The following is a 23,627-nucleotide window of genomic DNA, read 5'->3' on the forward strand; positions in this document are numbered from 1 at the left end:
ATGCTGTCCTGGAGAGAGTTAGTTTGGACTGTCTACAACAGAGCTATGAAAAAAATGAGCATTGAAGAGATGTGAGTGATTGAGCTTCCAGTGCTTGGGTTCATTTTACATCCCTCTTTTTCTGAGCAGTATAGATGTGAAGTACTTAGATTCTAAAGTTACTGTTTTCAGTCAAAAGTTTCTAAATTTCAACAGGAAAAAGATATTAGATCTGAATTTTACATAGCATTGTAGGATTGAAGATACAGCAGCAGTGGCCACATTAATCTTAATCAATTTTTGTAATTAAATATGAGTTATTAAGACATCAATCTGCTTGGATAAGAAAGCTCCAGATGTCGAAGCTGAATTTTTACCAGACAGAGTGTCTGTAGGCACAGCTGTTGTCACACAAATGTTTGCAGTCCTTAGACATGACTTTGCTATAATTTCTGTGCTGCTTCTAGTGCCTCTGTGTCTCCTGTATTGACTCAGAAGTTCTATGTAAGGGAGTAAGTTTGACGTTTGCTTTCATTTGCCAGCACCTTGTACATAAACTATTTGTGAACAGAAGTGGTGCAAGGGATTACGCAGGACTTCATCCCTTTACAACCCACTGTCATTGCACTCTGGAGTCTCTGACGAATGTTTTGTGTACAAGTGTAGATGATCCCTGCAGCAGAGCATGTTAGGAGGGACGGTGGGAGGGATAGACCATTGATGCTGCCTCCTTGGGGTAGCCCTAGGAGATGCATCTTTCTGGATGTGGCAGCTCTGGGAGGTGTGCTGCTGGTGACAGGGCCCCATAAGGTACCCCAAGGAGCATTACAACCACCAGGCAGCCTTTGGCTTTCCATATGGCATTTTGTTTTACTCCTTCCTCAGCACGTGTGGGGTGTGCTGTAAGGCCTAGATGGTCTGGGCAGCGAGGAAACCTGGCCACACGATCATCGCTTCAGCAATGCGTTTTTAGTGCAGCTTGATCAGCTGAGGACAAAAAGTGACAAAGTCTCCATATGTGGAGCTGGATTTCCCCAGCTCTGCTGCATTAACCTGGAGTAGAATTACCTCTTCTTTTTTGCTTGGGTTAGAAGTTGCCAAACATCCTAATTTGACTACTAATATTAAGAAGGCTGCTGCTTATCCCAGCCCTGCAGATGCTGTAGATACAGTATGACTGGTCAGATGTGATAACTGAAGGGACCTGCATTTTTGATAAGTGGATCATGTATTAGTCCTCTATTCAGGTGGAATTAGGAAAGTCAAATAAAAAAGTTTTCTGATTGAGCAGAACTGCAAGGCAGAATTAGAGCTGTGCAAGACCATTGCCTTAGGATTTATCTGAGGGTTAGTTTTCAGTTTCCGTCTTTCTTTGTATATTCGTGCAAAATAGAAACCAGTAAACCCCTGACAGTTATTCCATCTGTCATAGGAAAATTTGACATGCTGGAGTATAAAACTGTCAGAAATACAGCATTCAGCCAGACCTCACCATACTTCTACTGTAGCACTCTATTCCAAGACTGCACAAATGTTGTTGTCTGGTTTATTAGTACAGATCCGCTTTGCTCTCCCCTCTGCGACTCCTGTCGGCCTAGGTGCTGTGAATGAGATGATCAAACTTCAGCTTCAGCTGGAGGATAACTCAGGAACCAGTACATGTATTTGCACTCCTGACAGCTGAAAGTCCAGACAGGGGTGGGGCTTACGAGGAATTGAAACCAATGTGTTGTAACTCCAAAGTTTTGAGTCTTTCCCTAGGCTAATCAGCAATACTTGTGTATTGCAAAGTACTCTCAAAGCAATGTCTGGGTTCAGAGGATGGAGGGAAGGCAGCGGGTACAGGACAGCTGCTGGCACTAGTACTCCATTTTCCTCTCAGGATTACCCTTTGGATGGCAACAACAAAACAGAGAAGGGTACTAACACCCAGAAGCTGACAATGTCCAGAGAGGAACAAAGCAGCCAAGCGCCGGTCTACCAAAAACAGCAAGAGCAGCAGTAAGTAACAAGGAGCCTGTCTAAGATGATGATGTGTGTATTGGGTGCCTGTTCTCCAGCTTGCCTGAGCTGTATACCATTAAAGGGGGAAATACTTTATAGAGAGCTTGTGAATGGGGCTGAGCGCACAAGCAGCATGTTGTCCTTTTCATGGTGCTTCCAACATGGGACTCGAGTTGTTCTGGCAGGCTTTGGCTTGGCTTACACCCTGTGTAATAGCAGTGACCAGTTCTGTATGTTGCATATTGGCGTATGTGGGATCTGTTTCCTGGCATCTTTTTTCAAAGGGAAATTTCAAATCTGGTTCTAGCTCCCTGTTTTGTCTTTCTCCTAAGGCTTCATTCTGCGAAGTCTAAAAATACTGTCTTTGGTTTAAGATATGGATATAGGCTGAATTCCAGCACTGATCTGAATGCAGTCAAGGACATAGAACAGCTCTAGCAACTTCATGCCAACAAAAGTAAAATAAAACTTTAGCCCTCGATTTCATTTTGTGCTTTATTGGAATCTATGCTCAGTCCATCTCTGGTTTTCCAGTAACAATTTAGAGATAGCTTGTGTAAGCTGTGTCTTGCAGATATAGTACAGAATAGAAACTGAAAGTAGTGTGTGTATATTTTATGCACGTTTAATACAAATAGGCTTAGCTGAACAGAACTAATTGTTTAGTCTTTTTCTCCAAATGTGCTTTCTCTGAGCTGTTAATAACAGTGCATGCAATGCTATTATTATCGTTATGTGCTGATCTCATGACTCTCAAAGTGCAGCTGACAGGAACTGCAATCTGTTTTGGTTTCCTTTCCCTTTTTTCTGGATGAAGAAGGTGGAGCCACGCTGTGAAGGAGGTGGCAGGCTGGTGATGGCAAGCAGCAGATCAGTGGCTTTAGATTATCCATGAATACTTGCCTACTGGGTAGTAGTGGTACAGAGACTATTGAGAGTTGGGTCCCTTTGCAATCCATCAGCACTTCAATGACTGACTTTCAGCAGAGCAAACAAAAATTCCTTAGTTACAGTCTGTTTATTTTCTGCCACTTCCAAATGTGAAAGACCCTCTGTCTTCCCTGACCTCATAGTGAATTATATCCACAGGAGAATGAGAGCAGCCCTGGTTTGCTTGCATATTTGTGCTGTATGCATTTTTTTTGTTGTTGTTTGGTTGAGGTTTTTGTTTGTTAGTTTGGTGGTTTGGGATCTTTGTTTTGTATTTTTTGGGGGGGGGCAGGAGGATAGTGGGGGTTTTCCCATTGGCATAACTTTCTTTGCCCAGATTTTTTCTGGGATTCAAACCTCCTGGTATAGGTTAGGTGAATAATATCAATTGGTTAGCCAGAGTACCCTGCAAAATTGAAGGCCAGGGCAAATATAGTCACACAGATTTTGACCAGGATGGGAAAGCCCCTGAAACTAAGTAAGCTTTTGGGGAACATGAATTTTATGCCCTGTTCCCTTTTTCATCTTATATGATGATTGCAGAGCTGAAAGTGTGCACCTACTGTAAGGACTTTGTAATATTTTTTTGCTATGTGATACAAAAGATTCTCTCTGTGTCTTCAAAAAGTTCTAATAAAGAATTAATTCCTAAATTTCAAATGTACAAATTAAAGTCTGCATTAGTATGTAGTTAATGAGGAAGAGGGACGAGGGAAAGGCAACAGAAACCATGTAATATAAGTGGTACAAATACTCAAAAAAAGAAGAAAATAAAGCTGTAGTTTGCATCCTTCCCTTAAGGAGGGGGATACTAGCTGTCAATTTGAACACGTTGAAGATGTTTAAGCTGCTATTTCCTTAACTAATACAGATTAAATTGGTAGACAGTATCTGAAATACTGAAGCAGACAAGGAGAGATCTTTATTCTCAAAAAAATTTTATTTCATTCATTATTACCTTGTTCTGGTATCTCAAGTTACATTTTAAGAAAGATCTCAGATTAAAATACTATTTTAGCAGTGATAAAGTTGATTGAGCCTTTTAGACACCAATTCTTTTAAATATGATCTTTAAAACTAAAATACTGGGACACCCTCAGAATGGTCCAGGTTTTCAGGCTCTGGAATAACCAGAGCAGTTGGGTAGCTGAAGTCATAGGACCAGAAATAATATGCAGACTGGCATTAATTAAAGGCTTTCTGGAATACATATAACAGAGGGAACATGAAGGGCCCAAGTAAGATACCTCTGTGCCAAGGAGTGTCTCTATTCCAATTTCTGTGCTGCTTGCTGGTTTTTTGGAAACAGGATATGGTTTTGCTGCCAACAAAGCAGGAGCTGGAGTCTCCTTTGAAAGCTCTTGCGTGAGTGGATTCCACGCAAACTCTCAGTCTCAGTCAGAGCAATTGGGAATGGGAAAACACCTTAGAAGCACCTAAAGGTGGTATCAGGGGACCTTTCATGTAGACTGGACACCTGAAATGTGTGTGGGACATGGCACATTGCAGTATCATCCACTAGTCAATATTCAAACTTGGCTATTAAAAAGTACAAGGTGGGCAGCTGGTATTAGATGATAATTTTGCTTTAGAAAAGCCCTTATATAATATGTTGAGGTTGAGAAGTTACAATAAAATGGCCCTAATTAAGTAAAAAAAAATACATGTTCAAATGCAAAATTGAAATCACACTGTGCATATCCCCCTCCAGTTATATATAGAATGTAGTTTCAGGTATGGAGAAAAAAAGTCACCAGGATGACAAGTGCTTGAAACTGCTTACAATAATAAGCTTGCATTTAAGTTACTTCACTTTGTCTGCTAAGTGCCATGAAATTAACTTGCAGCAAGTGAATTTGCAGATTGCCCCTGTTCATATCTTTTCAGAAACAAAAGTCTGTACAGAAGAAAAGGTGGAGGAAAGTGAGGAAATTAGAGGGTAAATTATACCTAGTACCTGAAAAAGAAACTGCAGCCCCCATTCAACAGTCTGTCCTCAGCACCTTTAAAGCTGGCAAGAATAATATTGGTTCTGGTAAAATCCATTAAAAAGTGAAATTAAAGATAATAAAACCTGAGGATACATTGCCGCACAGCAGGTAACAGTCCCTCACCATTTTGTGTGAAAGGAGAGCAGAGTTGCTAGAATACTTGACTCAAGAAATTATATTCTTTGACTGCTGGAGCCAAATCCATAACTATCTTTCCTTCATTTTCCAATCTTCATCCTGAATTTAAAAAGAAAAACAACATAAAAAATATCTATAGTGTTGTAACACCCCTCAATCTTTTCCTGATAGACTATACTTAGCAGTTCTGAATTTTTTCTTTCATAATCTGAAGTTTCTTTTTTTTTTTAAAAAAAAACAAACTACCCTACAAAACTGTAGGTGGATGCTTAGCAAAATGCTTGTTTCGCCCACTGCCCAGCCACCAGTGGGAGTACTAGAAGGGTAATTTGAATGATGGACAATCTGTTCAGAGTCGAACTCTGTATTTGATGAAGAGTTGTGATGAGGTTATGAATGGGGAATTTATGGGAGGATGCTATGTTTGGGGGGGGGGGCAATAAAAGGACAAATTCTCTGATTCAGAGGCAGCAGAGGAGGAAATACATTGTTGAAAAGAGAGGGGAAGCAGAGATGAACATGCTGCTAGCTCAAGTCCTAATCTTCATGTGATACAGCATCTGACCTGCTGAGCTCTCCAGGCACGCTGGCAAGACTGACTTGCAACACATGGATGTCTCTGCAGGGGATAGCTTGGCTGAGCGCTTGGTGTTGCCAATCCCAGCGTCTGGCCTGCCCACGTATGGATGCTCCATGCCTCTCACAGCTAGTGATTACCAGGAGCTCCAGCTGGCTCTGGCATGCTGGCTACATCCCTGACACTGTGCTGCACTGAGATAATTTAGCTGCTCTAGGACCTAGGGGCAGCATAACCATGGCCATGTCTAACTTCATAGACTTTGCTGGGTCTGATGCTAAACTATAATGCACCACAGTGAGTTCTGCCCCCTTGGTGTAATCTGACCACAAGCATAGGCTGACGAATGACACATTAGCATTTCATAGAGGAGAGAGAAAGCTGTGCTGTGGGCCATGTTTGGGCTGAGAGCTACCCCTTGGCTCCCTGATTTGATCCATCACTGTAACAATTTCCTTGGAGCTTTAGAACCTGGTTGAGATCGTCCAAAACGGTGCTGGCTGAAGCACGTCTTTCTGATTTGCCAAGACCAGACCAAGCTGCTGAGTGTGACCTCCATCTAAACTCTTGGAAATTCAGTTCCAATTTTCATTTTTAGTCTTTAGACCAAATTTTAATTTAAGGAAGTTTTCTACAAGCATGTGGGTAAAAGTAGAACCTCAGATCTGTTTCTTTCCTGCAGATTTCTGACTTATACTTTCTCATGGGCCTCTCCCTGCTGCTGTTTCACTTCTCACTCTTTCCCTGTCCATATTCACTTCTTCAGGTTTTAACTCTTTGCTTTATCCCAAAGTCTCAAAATGTCAAAAATGCTGGCAGTTCTAATGAAAGCTTTAGCTAACCAGAAGGACCAGATACAGAAGTGAGTTACCCTGGCTTAATAAGCTTCTGGCCATCATTTGAACTGTGGTAATTAAGTGCATTCCTGGCCTGTGGCAAACACAGGACAAAATCCACAGACATAGACTTTTGATGATAATAATGCAGTTCATTTTCTGCCTCTTGTGCTAAGAGCACACACACAGTGAGGGTGAATCCAACAGCGTGTAATGCTAAGCCCGAATTATTCAGTTTTGTCTCTGAGCTGCAAACTGGTTAGATGCTGCTGATGATGATAAAGATGGAAATCCAGAACCCCAAGCCTGCATGCGAGGTTTGTACACCCTCCCAGAGCTCTGCTTAAGGCACTGCTGGGACACAGAGCATATTGCTTGACTAAAGTCTAGACCTGTGGCTGTCAGTTATCGTTAGTATCTGGCCATGTGTGCTTTGCGAAATAGCGATACCTACAGGACAGTTGTCTGCTTGTTAGGATTTGGCATCTTGTAGTCCTCTGATTTGGCAGCTTCCATGGTACTCAGCAGCATATGGCTGCTCCATCAGGCGTGGGAGCCTTGGTGAAAACAATACTTTGTAGTGCCATGGACTTGACAGCTCTTAAAACAGTTCCTGATAAATGAATGCAAAAATCAGCTTAGCATACCTTTGAAGGAAATGCGACAGTTGTCTTTGGAGTTTGGTCTCTTTTCCATTTTAAATTCGGTCTTAACATACTATTTAATGCAGTATTTCACCCATATCTTCCCTTGACTCCCTCCTCTAGACTCAATCTGTCTTGGTCTTCTTCCCAAGCTTTAGTCATTTGTGTTGCTCTCCAACTACATTCTCGGCTTCTACATTCTCTTACACAGAGCACTTTGCCTAGCAGAGCAAGATATTTAGCTTTAAGGTCTGTGGCATTCATGTATCAATGCACCTGCAGTATAAAACACAGCAGAATTGGAAATAGTTTATAACAGCCATTACTTTTGTAACTCTTTAAACTATTTCACACTTCATTTGGAAAGCTCTCCAGTGGTAGATGGCTGGAGTGGACTTGAGAAAAAACTGAAGAGCATGGCTCTACAAAAAATATTACTGGTGAACCACAGTTCTCAATTTTTCAAGTTTTTCAATTTTAGAAATAAACTATGTTATACAAACCTTTGAAGAAAGTAAAACAAAAGTTTGTATGGTCAATGCCCCAAAAGCATTGAGAGGGTGTCCTTGAGTGGTGCTAGTTAGATAAGTAAACTCGCTCACAGGATTCAGAATTTAGGTTTGGGGGCATGGTGCTTCTTGTGTTGTTGATCACTGATATTGTAAACTATCATTGCAAATTTTTTATGACTGTATTGCATGTTTCTCCTGACATATACCTCTAAATATATGTACTGGGTTTGGTTGGACTAGAGTTTATTTTCTTCACAGTGGCTGCTATGGGGCCATGGTTTGGATTTGTGACCAACATAGTGTTGATAACACAGGGATGTTTTCATTATTGCTGAGCAGTGCTGACACAGCGTCAGGGCCTTTTCTGTTTCTCACCCCACTCCACCAGTGAGTGGACTCAGGGTGCATGGGAAGTTGTCAGGGGACAAAGTTGGGACAGCTGACCCCAACTGACCAAACTAATATCCCATAATATATGGCATCATGCTCAGTATATAAAGCTGGGGGAGGAAGAAGGAAGGGGGGAAACATTTGGAGTGATGGCATTTGTCTTCCCAAGTCGCACATTACGTGTCCATGGGAAGCGGTGAATAAATTCTTTGTTCTGCTTTACTTGTGCACACAGCTTTTGCTTTACCTATTAAACTGTTTTATCTCAACCCACGACTTTTTTCACTTTAACCCTTCTAATTCTCGCTCCCGTTCCACCAGGGGGGAGTGACTGAGCAGCTCTGTGGTGCTTCGTTGCTGGCTGGGGTTAGATCACAACAATATGTTGTAATATGGGTATTTATAGTCCCACTACCTGTCTGTCTGTTTGAAAAATCATAGAAGGTTCCTACTTGTTTGGTTGGTTTTTTCCATTATAGATACATTCTTTTATTGGTTTATAACTTTCTCACTCTCATTAATATCTGTTGAGTCTGTGCAATGAGTCAATACATTCCCATTTTCTGTGGAGAAAATATAATAGAAAATTCCCTTCAAGGTTAATATGTTCTATAAAGGTAGAAGATGATCTGTTTTTCTCTTTTGAAGAGCTATAACCAGGTTAAGATGTCCTTCCCACCTCTTCCAGTGACTTCGGGATTTGTATTTATAAAACAATCCTATCTCAAAGATAGGCTTAAGTCTTATAACAATTAGAATCATTATTAGGGAAACAGTAAAGTTAAATTCTTTATAATCTTTCTGGCTGAGGATTTTGAAGCGCTTCCTATATTGGTATAAAGCACAAAAAGTCTGTGTCCAACTGATAGCTTCAAATCTTCACATTTCCTTAATTGCTACTCAGGTAAGTAGAATAATTTGCTCCAGACTTATGGCTACTGTGGCAACCCAGAAACTGACTAGAATATTAAATTGGCAGGCTGTAGCGGATTTTATAGGCTTTACTGGATCAGAGGTTTTGCCTGAACAAAGAAATGACATGCAATATCCTGCAAACTGGATAAAAACATGAGGTAAAAGCTGGTGGTGGGGTTTTGAATTAACTTTCTTTCCTTCAAAAAAAACCCTCAAGAAAATAAAGGATGCTAGGTGTGGATTTTAGAACTGGTAGGGCACATGGAGTCTCTCAGGTAACAGTTCCTCTGGCTCATCTCCTGATGTAGGATCAAGGACCATCTCATACCCTGATTTTCACCCATTGCACAAGAAGTTTACTGTGTACTTGCTCTCCCTTTCTTCTTATCATGGGATCATAGAATGGTTTGTGTTGGAAAGGACAATAAATATCATTTAGTTCCAATCCCCCTGCCATGGGCAGGGATCCTTCCACTAGACCAGGCTATTCAGAGCCTCGTCTAGCCTGGCCTTAAACATCTCCAGGGATGGGGAATCCACAGCATCTCAGGGCGACCTGTTCTGATGCCTCGCCACCCTTACAGCAAAGAATTTCTTTGTAATATCTAATCTAAACGTCCCCTCCTTTAGCTTAGCCCATTTGTAATCCTAGTAACCAAAGCTACACTCTGATATATCTTTCCAGAGACCAAGATGAACATTATAAAATTAGATAAACTCAATAATATTTTTTCCCCATTGTTTTCCTTTCTTATAACTGGGACTAAAACAAAGCATGCAGTATAAAAGCAAAGCATATAGTATAAGCATTAGGTAAAAGACAAGCAAAAGTTGGTATCCTGTTCTCCCTTTCTGACCCCACTGGACACTTGGCATCCTCATTTTATTTTACTTTTACTTTATTCAATAACATAGAAACCAATTTGATCTTAAATTAAGCACTCATTTAACAACAATGACTCGTAATCTGCTCTTCGGAAAACAGATGATAAATGTAGTGTCACCTGTACCCCTTTTGCAAACTGATTGATCTTTGCTGTATTTTATGTATAGTCCTTCTGAATTTCTGAGGGTGAGTTCATGGTCAGATATCAGAAGAGTGCCCCCACCTGGCCTCCTGGACTCTGAGCTTTCCAAGGAAAAAGCAGTAGCAGATAAAGGAAATTATTCATGGCATAAGGGCAGGATTTGATACAGTGATTTCTCACATATGTTCAGACAAGAAGAGATCCCTGCTTTCTTTTAAACTTGAGTCTAATTTAAAGCAAATCAACTAAACAAACACTGTTTCAAGTCATCAAAGTACATGGTATAAAAATTCTTCTGCCCTCTAGTGCTGTGAAACAATGTGATGTCTGAGATGCACTGATTGATTTCTAGGAGGGGAAAATATGTAGCCTTGCAACCCAAAATTTCAGCCTTTTTTATCACTGCCAAAGGGATGGGAGTGTAAAAGGTACTTAATTTTTGTGTATTAACTTGAGAGAAATATGATCTTAATATCTGAAACAACAACAAAAGCTACTAAAAAAACTCGAACCAGATAAATTGTGCAACAGCTTGTTAAAGGCACTTTGGGATAAATTGTAAATGCTACTACTCACTCAAATAAAGAAAAATCTGAAGCAACATCACTGATGGGAATGTTCTGCCATAAGTGAGATGTGTTGTCAAAGCTTCTTTTAAGTAATGGTTGCAGCTGTGTGATGAATGCCAATGGAGCATTGCTGCTCTCTTAGCTCCTGCCTTTGAGGGTCTGGAATTCACTGGAGAGGTGAAGAACAGTCTCACAGTCTCAGGGGCACCAGAGTATGCTGGTAGGAAGGGAAAGGATCATATTAAATGGCACCATTAAAGCTCACAGCTCTATCTTTACTAGTTTAATCTCATAAATTAATTCACATCCTCCTAGAATAAGTCTTCAAAGAGAAAGAGGTAATTGGATATAAATACTCTCCTTCCCAAACCCTGAGTTACACTGATATGGCAGCAGGCAGCTTTTGGCACTTTGATCTCTCTGCGTGATTTTCATTTCCCTTTTAAGCCTTAGTCTTGGACCTCATTGTTTCATTACTTTTCCTCAGCCAACTGTACTTTTCCTGCTTCCTAACTTGTCCTCTAGCCACCCCCTGTGGCCCTTCCTTAACAGCCTCAGACATCACCCCTCACTATTCTTTTTTGGCTGCTCTTCTCTTTGTGCTTTCGCTACAGTGAAGCCAGATGAAAAATCTGTGCCCATGTGTGCATATAAAACCCTGCCAAGAGAGATGTGAGTTTACTCTGATACATGGGGCCAACTGCTGCTTAGTGCATTTCTGGTAAACCTGCATCCCCATGGCACAGCTTCTGCTGAGCAGGAGCCATGTAAACTACCCACACAATACACCATGCAGATAAAACCCTTTGTCATCTGAGGACATGGAGCTGACATGTTTTCATCACTCTTTTGATCACCTCGACTCTCTTAATACACTCTGAACCCTGTCTTACCTCTCACGTTAGACTGATAACTCCTTGAGACAGCTACTGCATTTTGAATCAAGTTCAGCAAAACAGGGCCCTTGTCCTGATTCAGTAAGTCGCACCTTAGGCATGACAGCAAGATGAATATGCCCAAGGAGTTCCTGGTCCCTGAAAATGTTAGGTTGACAAAGAAACTGAGGCTCAGTCTGAGAGTAAGTCACCTGGGTCCATCACAAAACTATGACTTTGCACACTCCTTGGACAACTTTGGGGCACACTGCTTAAATCCACAAGGTGCTTGGTGCCCTCAAGGTATGGGGTGGGACTGTCAGCACCAGGGCTCTTCCCAGTAGACAGTGGTGTTCCACATGGAACATTTAGATTCAAGGAATGGATTTGATTCAAAATGCATGAGATTTGAGGTCAGCAGTCTAGAGTGAGTCTTTAATAAGAACAGCAAAGACTATGCTATAAGTTTCTGAAAGTGGTATCCTTGGTATCTGCTGCCAGCTTCAAATATAACAAGTATTTCTGGAGTATTTACCAAAAATTCCTGAAAAGATGAATCAGAATAAATACTAGCTTTTTTATGAAGTTTTTTGATAAGACAGCAGAAAACTGACTTTGTTGATAAAGGCACTCCCTTCTCGTCCTGGTTTTGCATAAACAGGAAAAATAAGAGTGTTTTCTTTCATTTTAGCATCAGCCCATATGTCTTGGTAACTCCAAAAGAAACCAGAAGAAAAAAGTTGCAGCAAAGTAAGTTGAATTGTCTAATATGGTAATACATTACTTCTACTTGAATAACTTTGGGGGTTTGTGCATTTTATTGCTCTTGCAACTTTTATCCTCATTTTTACAATGGTTTTATATGTGCAGCTGTGACAGTAAAGTCAGTGCTATGAGCATTCTCCATCCTCATGTAGCTTTTCTGAAGAAAAGCTCCTCATCTGGCTACACTTCATGCAGAATAAATCTTGTTCAGGAGAAGGGTTTTGGTAATTTCAGTGCTGGAGCTGCTCAAGATGGCTTCTACAAAATTGCTGGAATTAGCTCTATCCAGCTTTTACAGGACTGAATTCATATCGGAGAGCTCAACTTTGAACAGTTTCTGAGTCAGTAGGAAGGAGAAAAAAATGTAGATAAGAAATATTTTTTAAATACTCCCACGTGGAAAAAAAAATAACTACAGCCACTGTTGGTTCTTCAGTCTGCATTTCAGGATTGTAGGTGGCCTTTTTATTGAAGCTGGTAAAGGTCATTTTAGATGGAGAGTATCTGTATATCTACACTGACTTTTTGTTGGCTTTGAGCCTTGCAGGTGAAAGTATCTAAGCGGGAACACCCTGAACCTCTACCAGAGAGATCTTTCTTTTGCAAAGTTACAGCCAGATTCAGTTGTGAAATAAATTCTGTATGCAGAGGTGACTGAGCACTGCAGTCCTGCAGTCCTAAAGTCCTGGCCATTGATTTATGCAAGATAAGAAAGGTGAAGGAGTGCAAGTCAGCACTTCTCATGTCTTGAACCCTCAAGGAAACAGTGCAATTAAATCCTTCTCAAACTTCGTGAGTTTGGCTGAAATACTTCACCAGCAGGCTAATATGGCTTATGGGTTGTGCTTCCTTTGGTTGCAAGAGAGAAAACTGTCTTATCCTGAACCAAACCATAATCTTCTGGAAGGATGAATTGCAGCAGATCATCTTAAACCTGACTGTGACATTAACAGCAAAGGTGCTGCTGCTCTAATAAAGATCTAGTTTCACTTTGTGCCAGCAGCATGTAAGATCTGAAGCATGCCAAGTATTTACGTTTTGGATACTGGCAGAAATAGGACCTAATTGGATGCAGTCTCTACCTAAATGCTTGCTTTAAAGGTGAAATAAAAAGCTGATGTCTCTTTTGGGTCTCTTTAGAAACTTGCTCGTGTGCTGGCGTTATCCTCTTAGAGGAGACTTAGTGTCTGATAGCCATAGCCAACCATTAGGAAATATGGTTAATAATAAAGAAATGAGCTCCTAGAGTAACTGAAGTGATAATGTAAAACACAGGTTTTGTTGGACTTGCTATTGGAAGGAATTGTTGTTTTTCTTCCTCTGGCAGTTGGTAAAGAGAGAACTTAAATCAACCAGCCATCCTAGGGCATATGGCTGGCACACTGGCTGTGTTGCCTTCCTCTGACTGCACTAGGAAACTGCTGCCCATCTCACATGTGGACACCTGTGCTGAAGTGTCTTAATCTGAACCTGATTCATACATTCCCCTTGCTTTTATTAAGAGAGCATGTGGTTGGGAGGGAAAATTGCTTTTCATTTCCCTGCTGGGGAGCATTATACCCATAAGCATTTCCCTCCATGCAGCAGTAACATCTTAATTGTAGCAACTTCTGCTTTACCTGCAGGACTAAATACTGTGGCATTTACCTACGAGTTCCCAGAGGTTAAAAGGCAGCCTATTAGCAGTCCCTTAGCTGTTTTTCGTTTTGCTTTTGAGGTTGAGTCCTAGGGTTTGCTCACCATTAGAGTCTTGAGTTAGGGAAAACATTTGCCTTGTTAGCTGATCGTTGCAGTGACTGAGTAACGTCTTGAGGGGTGGCTGCACCCCTTGAGAACAAGTTTGTTCCTGGATGGTCTTCAGGATCACGTGCAATTAGCAATACTGCATGCTTTTTAGTATTCTCTCTAACTTCCAAATATTTGTTTCTTTTTATGCCTTCTCAGTTGCTAAGAAAGAGCTAGATGACCTGGAGCGGTGGAAGGAAGACCACAGGCCAGGGCCGATTATGTTGGTTCCGCAGAGACTGGGTAAGATGTGAATCAGCATTTGCAAATTGCAAAATTGTGTTTTCCAGAACATGAGGCATTTTTCACTTTTTCTCTTATGTTACTTATTAAAGAGATTCAGTATCAATAAGGGCTAACAGGAGCCTACTGTAGGTGGTCTGTGTTTCTTGATGGTCATGGCAATGAAGGTGTTTCTGAAACAAAACAGCATAGATTGTCACTCAAGAAATCTGTTGAGATCAGAGTAGAAAATCTGCACTAACAATGGGTAAAACAAGTGGATTATCCCTCCTGCTGTTGACACTGTCTTTGGTTGATATCTCTGCACACATTTGCCATTAGTATGAAGATGGACAGCAAGTATTGGAGACCCTCCAGTTACCCATAAGAAAACTCCTCTGTGTTAGGGGCTAATATGTGTGCTTTCATGACTGCTGGCTCTTAGAAGAGGCAAGAGTGATACCTGAAACTTCAGCATTTGCAGGCTAAATGTACATGAAGCCCTGTATTAGCAATTTTATAAAGATAACAACAAAGATAAGTAAATGAAAAACAGGATAGAAAGCTACAAGAACTGAAGTCACTATGAACTGAGCTGATGTGTTTCCAAAGATAATCAACATCTTTTCTAGACAGGTGAGAGAAACTGTAGGAGATCTCTGCTGTTGCAACCACTATAAAATATTTAATTTAGTCATATTTCAGAGTTACTTTAAAAAAGAATTAGAAGACAAAAACAAAGCAACTCAACCCAAAACAAATCTTGTTCAGAGAATAGAACTGAAGATTGTGCTGAGGCAAGAGGAATGTTATTAGAAGTGTTTTTCAAGTACCAGTCTTCAGACCTATCTTTTTTCAGTATCTTTCTTTAATGTCTTTGGCACAAAAACTAGGACAGAGCTGATGAAACTTGCTGACAAGACAACTTTAAAGCTTCATCTGTATAGAACATGATGGGATGACCTTGAGAAACTGACCAATAAAAGTCAGGCAAAATTAATTCTAGCAAATTGAATTATTATAACGATGCCTTTATTAGTTTTGTAAACCTACTGTTGCCCTTCCTTCTTTTGGCTATCATAGGAGAATTTGGGGTGCACGGTGCAGGCTACTGGCTGCCTTGACCTGCAAATTAAGTTCTTCCTTTGCCATACTACACATGATAAGTTTGCAGTGGGATAATGTGTATAAAAATAGATAGCAGGTGAAAGATAGAGGACTTTGAACTGACTCCAACCCAGACTTGGTTTTTAGATTAAGGTGACTGGTACCATATATTCTGCCGTGCAGCCTGAGTCAGTTTGCAGTGGTGGTAATGCCCTGTATTCCTACCATCACGTGCAGTCACGTGGCCAGACATGGTCTTTGTGAATTCATGCGTAATATCTGCTTCTTGCTTGTAAGCAGTTCCTAGAAGACATGCTTCTGTCACAAAAGAATCACAAAGCTTTTTTTCTGAAGGAAGTGAAATCTGAAAACAGAAATTTGATGTATGGTGTCTATGCAGAATGTGTGGGGCTGGCTGCATGACTGAGGATGTGGTGCCAAAGCTGCAGTGACTGGTTGGGGGGAGTCTTACTTTCTTCTGGCCCTATAGGATTTTAAGACTTTCTTGAGGAAGAAGAAAATTAGGAGGGGGAAAAAAATTAAGAAAATATAATCCCTTCAGTCATTGTCTAGCTGCAACTTAGACTCCTGGAGACTGAGACACAGGCACTATGTTCAGTACCTCTGAAAAGAAATAACGTGCAAAGATTATTAGATCTTATCATTCCCACAGGAACAAATTTGGAGCTGAAGAGAGCTCAAGGAAGGAAAAAAAATATAAGTGGCATCTCTAATTTCACCACTGTAGGAACTCATTAAGGTAAAAAAGTATCATGTGTTGTTTTCTCAGAGTGATTTTAAGAGCTTACACATCTAGTCCAAATCACCAGAGAATTCTTGAAGTTTCTTAACACTCGTGCTTTCCGTAGGGAAATAAGTATTCTGGATTTAATCTCTGTAATATTTGACTGGCAAACTTTCAAACACCATGGAGAGATTAGAGCAACGAAGGATGCAAGTTCTACCCTCCTCCATAAGCAATGAGTGAGGGAACAATTCATGCCTGATAAATGCAATGGTCACTTTTTTGATCATATCATATACAACCAGTCACTACATACTCTGACTTCAGCAAAACATTTGACACATTGCAGCCAAGCCTTGTATGAATTAAACCTGGTTGAAAGGCTATAGGCTGTAGCTAATAATGATCAGAAAAATATTTCTTTAGAGATGATGCTCATCACTACATGTAAAGAAGGTACAGTGCACACAAGAAATGTTGCCAATAAAAGGCTAGAAAAGAGAGATTAAGCATCCAAAAGGTTTAAAAACTCGTTTAATAGCCATTTTATTTTCTAGACCTGTGAAGGAGTCACTCCACTCAATACTAGCTGTATGCTTATTGCTACTCAGAGCTTGTTGCCTGTATGCTGCATGGCCAGTCTTTTTTTGAGAACTTATCCTACAGATTTATTTCTGTGTGTAGAAATGTTGCCACACTTAGGGAATTGATCTCCCATTCACTGAACCTCACAAAAGCATCTAAAGATTAGTTACCTTCCATTAGTAAGTGGAGAAAGCTAGCTTTAGAAAAGAGTGATTCCTTCTGAAAGATCTAGTGTATTTGTCTTACATTTCATAGAATGGCTTGGGTCTGAAAGAACCTTAAATAAAATATAGTTCCACCCCCCCTGCCAGTGCCAGTGGGCAGTGATGCCACCCACTAGACCAGGTTACTCAAAGCCCTGTCCAGCCTGGCCTCAAACACCACCAGGGGTTGAACATCCACAACTTCTCTGGGCAACCTGTGAAAAAGATCTTCATTATATTTAATCTAAATCGCTCTCCTTTTGGTTTAAAGCCACTCCTCCTTGTCCTATCACTACATGCCCTTGCAAAAATTCCCTCTCTAGCTTCCTTTTTAGTACCCTTAAGGTACTAAAAGGCTTCTAGGAGGTCCCCCTGGAGCCTTCTCTTCTCCAGGCTTAACAACCCCAACTCTCTCAGCCTGTCTTCATAGGAGAGGTGCTCCAGCCCTCTGACCATCTTCAAGGCCCTCCTATGGACTCACTCCAGCAGGTTCATGTCCTTCTTATACTGGGGATTCCAGGGCTGGACGCAACACTCCAAATGGGGTCTCACAAGAGTGGAGCAGAGGGGCAGAATCACCTCCCTTGACCTGCTGGCCGTGCTGCTTCTGATGCAGCCCAGGATTTCAGGCACCTCAGGTTGCACAGATTGGTACAACTGCTTCTGTAGAATTAGGAGGCACATAGAGGAGAATTTCTCATTTAAACAGCAGAGGAAAATACAGCCCCTATCCTCTGAATGGAGTAAGAGCTGCCGTTGATTTTTGTGACAACTGATGGAATGAATTATTTGCTCTCCCAAAGCAAGAAAATACTTTGAAAAATAGTAGAGCAGAATAATAAAATCAAAGTCCTCCATCCCTTAAGCCCTAGTATCAAGTTTTTTATGTGGTTGGTTTTTCTGTTTGTTTTGTTTTGTGAGTTGTTTTTTTATTGCTGAACATCATGGCCAGAGCTTCAGATGTTCTCAAAAGAGAGGCCATACCTTTGAATAAGGACACCTTCTGCTACCTGGATATGAATGTGAGGTGTGTGAGAGAAGGCCTTGACTTCCATTTCAGAAAGGGGATTCTTCTTCTAGTGCCAAAACATTAGTCAGAAAATATTACAGTGATAGCATCCCATTAGAGCTGGCAGAGTCCAAGATCCTAACTTTGATAAAAGATAAACTTTCTGGTGATAGAATTTCTGACTCTGTATGTGTGTGACAAACTGAGCAAAGGTGTGGATAGTTGGATCTGAAAATGAAAACTCACCTGCAAAGCTTGACTGATTTTCTGAAAATGGAATAGTTCCTCAGTAAACTGATTATATACTGTAGGGACATATTTGTTGGTAGAGTGGATGATCTGTAAATAATAAGCAAGTGCTTTTGATGGATGAATAAAATTATCAAAAAGGTCTCCTATCTGTTCTCTTTAATATCAGACAGCTACTGTAATTATGAAAAATTTCCTGTATATGCATACATGCAGTCTGTTATATTGCAGTGTTCCAAAATGACTGGTATTTGCAGTTAAAATGTTCATAAAAAATGCACTTTTTATGTTTGTGGTTTTTTTAAGGTGGAAAGGAATCAGAGGCTCAAGCAAGGCAAAAACAGCAAATGATGCTCATGCAATCTAAATACCAGCAAAAGGTTGGTAAGAATAAATTTTTTTGTTTATTTTTAGAATTCAAAAGAAAGCTTTTCATGAAGTCTTTCATACGACTATAAAAAGAACTCAGAGTTGCTTGGCAGAAGAAAGTAATGAAACCTGAAGGAAGCAGCAGGAAATCAGAAACAAATGTTCTGCACAAAAGAAAATAAGAAATCTGTCGATAAATATGTAGCAATCTGTATCACAGATGATATAGAAAATTATAACCAGTACAGTTGTAAAGCCACTTATATGCCTTGTTGTATCTTTTGGCATGCTACCTGCACTTCAACTAATTGATCAATGTACCACCCTAACCTGTACTTATGTGGAAATGTTGTTCCTGTTATAAGATGTATAAATGCTTGTAAGTTATCAATCAGCTGTGTGATTCCTTGCATGGATGCCCATTTATCAGTCCTAGATTTCTCAGCCTTCTTAAAGCCAGTATTGGAGTAGCTGCATTATTTAGTGTCTCATTTTACGGAAAAAATTTTGGAAACTTTCCCCAAACACACTTTAGATTTGAAAGATATACATTACAGGAATCAGGTTACCTTATGCATTCCTTGTATAAATACATATGTAAAATAATTTTGTATGCTTATGTTATGCAGCACAAGAGAGAAGAATATATAAAAGCAAAAAAGGCAGCTGAAGAAGCTGAAATCCTGAAAAAGAAAACAATTCAGAGAGAAAAGGTAAACCTGGTTACTGCGGTTATAGCCATATAAGAGTTCATGTCTTGATGCTTGATTTTGCTGAACTACATGGAACAGGCTAATTAAATTAAATGGTAACCCCAGATGGCATCAAGGAATTAGGAAATCCAGTCCTTAACCTCTCTGTAGCTGACTAAGGGATGTGTGACCTGGTGTTCTTTGGAGCTTGAGTGTTCCTTTGGCTCTTCAGGAACTCCAGCCTTTCTGTTGCATCCATCCTGAAGAGTTAGCAGAAAGGTAGAACGCTGAGGTCAGGAGTAACATTGTGTATGCAGGTTATGTGGTTCACTTTGACATGAGATTTCCCTATAAGATTGGATTGTGGCAGATGGCACAAAGAACTTATAGAAGTCTATAATTGCTTGTGGACATGGGAAGAATACTAGAATACTAGAAAATCTGACCTATTATGGTGGAAAAGGCATCCAAATCATGAAAAGGTCAGTGTAGACCATCTGCATTGTGCTGAGAGCACATGGCCCTCCAGCCCCTCTGGGGCTTGCACACACAGATGTGTTGCTAATATATCAGAGCACTTTTCCTTCCAATATTCTCCATATACTGACAGCAATGATAGCTCACTTCCAAAATTTCTTTTATGATTTTGCATTTGTTTTCTTTTTCTAGTTATTCTCACAAAGCATCTTCTCATCCTTTGTGCTGCAAACCTTTTGTAAAAGTTCATTTGTGTCTCCTTGGTGGCAGTCAAATAGTGCTCGAAAATGCAATATTGAATTTAAATGAAAAAAGAAAAGAGAGGAAACACAATACAGATGTCCACAATAACAGGAAGAGAAAGGGAGATTTCAGGTTTGCAAGTTTTGTCTCCACAACAGTAAAAATGATTTTCTGTGCAGAAACAGAATGTTGAAAGTTAATTAAAACTAGTCAATACTGGTTGGCGTACAAAGGCATGCATAAACAAAAATAACTGTAATTGCCTCCAGGTAAGGGTTAGTCTGTTCTCAGTCTTTCAGTGGTTAGTATTAATCTTTGGGGATAAGCCTGTATGCAATAGCTCACAGGGGCAATAAATACTACCAGGGGAAAATGTCATTAATGGTTACCAGCTCACGTATAGTTCCAGAAGGTATAGAATGATGATAGCAATGTTAGACAGAGGTTTAATTATTTCATATATGGTGTTTGCCCATGGGTATTGGGCAAGAAAAATGTTACAGGGCTGCTATTTATAATTTCTAGTTATATGTAAAATATATATTCATGTATCAGTTTTGTTTTCATACTCTTTAATTTCCTTACCTTCACTCCCACAGATTATAAAATCTTTATAGATGTTGTAGATAGTAAAACTGTAGCTATCAGTTTCTTCTAAAGGAGAATGCAACATAATGGCAAACATCTTTACCAAACAGACTGTCTAATTTGACTAAATAAACATATACCCAAAAGCAGTCAAACAAAAGAAAGAAGCATGAAGGGGGACTCTTAATTTGAAGTTGTTTATTCAGATTGTCTTCCACAATAACTGAGCTGATGAACATTTCTTCTTGGAAGATGACTGTGTGTTAAAAACTCAACCTTGTTTTTAAGAAGAGCGTGCTGGAAAGCCACTTCAAGGTCTCAATTTGTCTGTCTCACCCTGCCTGCAAATGAAAGGCTCCCAAGAGCTGAGGATGAGAGGGGTCTTAGAGAAGTGGTGCTGTACGACCAGTGTTGGGCTTTGGTTATCACAAGAAAAGAGCTTTTTATTTGAAGTGATAGATTTGTATTCAACCGCACCTGCAGTGCGTCGGCTGAGAGCATGTCTTTCTGCAAATTCACAGGCCATTTTTCTTGCTGGCCAGTGCTTCTTTTGCTCAAGGTTAGTATTCATTCAATAAAGACCAAATTGTCTGACAGTCTGGAGGGAGATAACAGCTAGCCAGCTTTATCAGCAGGAGCCCTGGAACTTTCACAGCTGGGAAGCTGCTTTGCCAAAAAACATGAATGGTGAAGCCCTACAGACTAATGTGCTATGACTACAATGGGTGCTGATACTCAGCTCAGTTCTTCCTTAATTCTAAGAATTCAGTGAAAGTATATAAGAGGTCGGGTTGTGTAAATAAAGCGGAACATTTGCGTAAATCTTATTGATTTTTGTGCAGTTTGTTCTGGAAGCTCCTCCGCCAACAGCCAGTGTTGCTTGTGAACCCATGATCTGTTTATGTTACTACTTTAATGCTGATTTTGCAGAAAAAACAGCACCCACTTTCTCATTGTCTTTGTGAACAGAGAAAACTGTGTGTCTGCCAAAGCAGTATCCAAATGTGGAAGGTCTGCCTTACCATCTGTAGGAGTCCACTTGCCAGTCTTTGTCATTCTTTAATAAATTATGAGGTTATTAGGTGCTGGAATACCAATGAACTTGGCATCTACCTTGTGTCTCTCCATCTCTCAGAGAGAAGGAAGATTCTTCATTCTGTGTTCCGCAGGACCGGTTTGTGTGAACAGATACCCGGGTCTGCAACATGCTCAATGAGAGCTCCATGCCCTGGGACTGCTGTGGTTTGTTCATGGGGTGACCATGGGCTGCATGAGTTTGAATATTCTAAGATAGTGATCTCTGAGTGCTCACTGAAATAATCTGAAAAAGAGTTTGTAGCGTTAGCAGGAAGTTCTCTATTTCTGTTTTTGTCCCCAGTGCTGAGATGCATGTCTGATCTGCAGAAAGTGTGGAAGTAAATGGGAAGTAGTTCTTTTATAATTTCTCATTAGTAGTAGGTATCTGCAGTTTGGTATCTTTTGTGTAGCTCTTCACATCACAGATTTTGACCAGACTAAACCATAATTTCCTTTGTGTATTTTGGGTGAAAGGACTGTCGAAGTTCTCACAAAAATAAGAAAGAGGGAGAGATTTGGCTTCTTGTTTTTTAAACTTTTGAAATTTGTGCTGCACATAAAATAGGATAACTCCAATGCACTAGGTATTCCTATTTTCTGTCTTTCAATTTCTGTTGCTGTTACCCTGCCTTTGGCCTTTCCTTGTATACTCTAAGTCTTGACTGAATATTAAAAGAATGAAGTAATTTGAAGTGAGAAGGTTCAGTGTAATTCTACTTCATATAGCTTTTTGCTCTTACCTCACACAACTTTTTGCTCTTACCTCACACAGTAAATAGTCCTGTCATGTTTAGAAACTTTCTTATTTAGTATAAGCTGTAATTTCATTTTTTCTTTATCAAAACGTGTACTTTTTAATTTGACTGTGTTAATCAGCATGAATGGCCTTTTTTTCAGGAATTTGTTAAAACCAGGCACTTTACAGACCTTCTGCTAGTATTTTTAAACATGTTTACCTTCAGTATCACAGCTGTTCCACTGTTGGCTTTGTTTTTGAAGATGCTGCCAAATGTACAGTGCTTTGGCAGTGTCTACTGTTTGCCGCTAGTTAGAGAATGTTCCAGTCATGTTGCCTGCCACTTGTATGCATCCTAAGCAGAGGTCTCAGGGTAAGCTTCCAGAGTAAAAAATAATCATGTCAGCCACAAATGAGTAATTTCAAGATGCTTGGGGTTTTTTCAGGTACCATTCTGGTGGTAGAATAGCTGTAGGATATTCCGTGGGTTTATTTTTTCTAGTGGGAAACAGCAATGATACTGAAGGTTTGTATTTATCAAAGTTAATATCACTGTGTTTTCTAACTAGGAGCTAGACCACAACAGCTCCCACGAGCTTTGGATTTGAACTTTCAAGAGCCTTGCAATATGGTGGCAGATCCCACATCCAATGCTTTTTCAGAGGTGAATGAGTCAGCCTGCAGTGTTGGACAGTGTTGGGGAAAAGTCTGGAAGCTATGACTGGTGTCTTGAGGGTATCAGCATCACCTTTGACTATAATAGAAGCCAGATTAGATTTCCTTTCTACCTCTTTCCTTTCTTTTCCTGTAAACTGTAGTTACACAAATGTGTGGGAGTTCTTTTTGCCTAAAAAGTCATCCCTCTCTGGGTGGAGTGGTTAGGAATAAAACAGTTATTCCTTAAACACTCTCAAAGTTTACCTGTACTGTGCAGTCATGCTCCTTACTGCAGTTTGGTTACATTTTGTAATTGCATCAGTACGTCATACATTCTACCACTGTTTCTGCATGTCAAATGACTGAACAACAGGGCATCTTATTCAGAGATTCAGCTTCCTCCTTTTGTTTAATTTTCCACTGCCTTTTTCCAAATAACAACTTCTGAGTCATTTGCCTCATAGCAGTTTATATCGTCACAAAACATAGTGGCTCTTTTCCTATTTGCAAATATCTGAAAGGATTTTTTTTTCTTAATCCAATACATGTGAAGGAGGAATTTGTACTTGTTTTGCAAATCTCTTCCAGACAGTCATTCTTTACCCAATTAAAAAATACCCATCCTGAAATCGCTGAAGGCAAAGTAATTGAATAACTGCCAGTAGAATTGTTATTTTTCTGAAATGTTTTTGATTGCAGGAAAGGAAGAAGATTATAGAGGTAGGGATTT

At 40.1% G+C, this 23,627-nt stretch overlaps 1 protein-coding gene across 1 annotated transcript in view; it reads left to right on the top strand.

Moving 5' to 3' along the window:
* Positions 1-1,685: 1,685 nt before the first annotated feature.
* Positions 1,686-23,627, top strand: part of EPSTI1 (epithelial stromal interaction 1) — an 84,474-nt gene continuing 62,532 nt past the window's right edge. The window contains exons 1-5 of the mRNA XM_027888908.1: positions 1,686-1,980; positions 12,080-12,138; positions 14,098-14,181; positions 18,365-18,438; positions 19,057-19,140. Coding sequence (XP_027744709.1) covers positions 1,784-1,980; positions 12,080-12,138; positions 14,098-14,181; positions 18,365-18,438; positions 19,057-19,140 — 498 coding nt within the window. The 5' untranslated portion in view covers positions 1,686-1,783. The remainder of the gene's footprint in view (positions 1,981-12,079; positions 12,139-14,097; positions 14,182-18,364; positions 18,439-19,056; positions 19,141-23,627) is intronic.

The sequence above is a fragment of the Empidonax traillii genome, unplaced genomic scaffold (genome assembly GCF_003031625.1).
Source record: "Empidonax traillii isolate 1590-97213 ecotype Southwest subspecies unplaced genomic scaffold, ASM303162v1 scaffold247:size2371522, whole genome shotgun sequence".
NCBI lineage: Eukaryota > Metazoa > Chordata > Aves > Passeriformes > Tyrannidae > Empidonax > Empidonax traillii.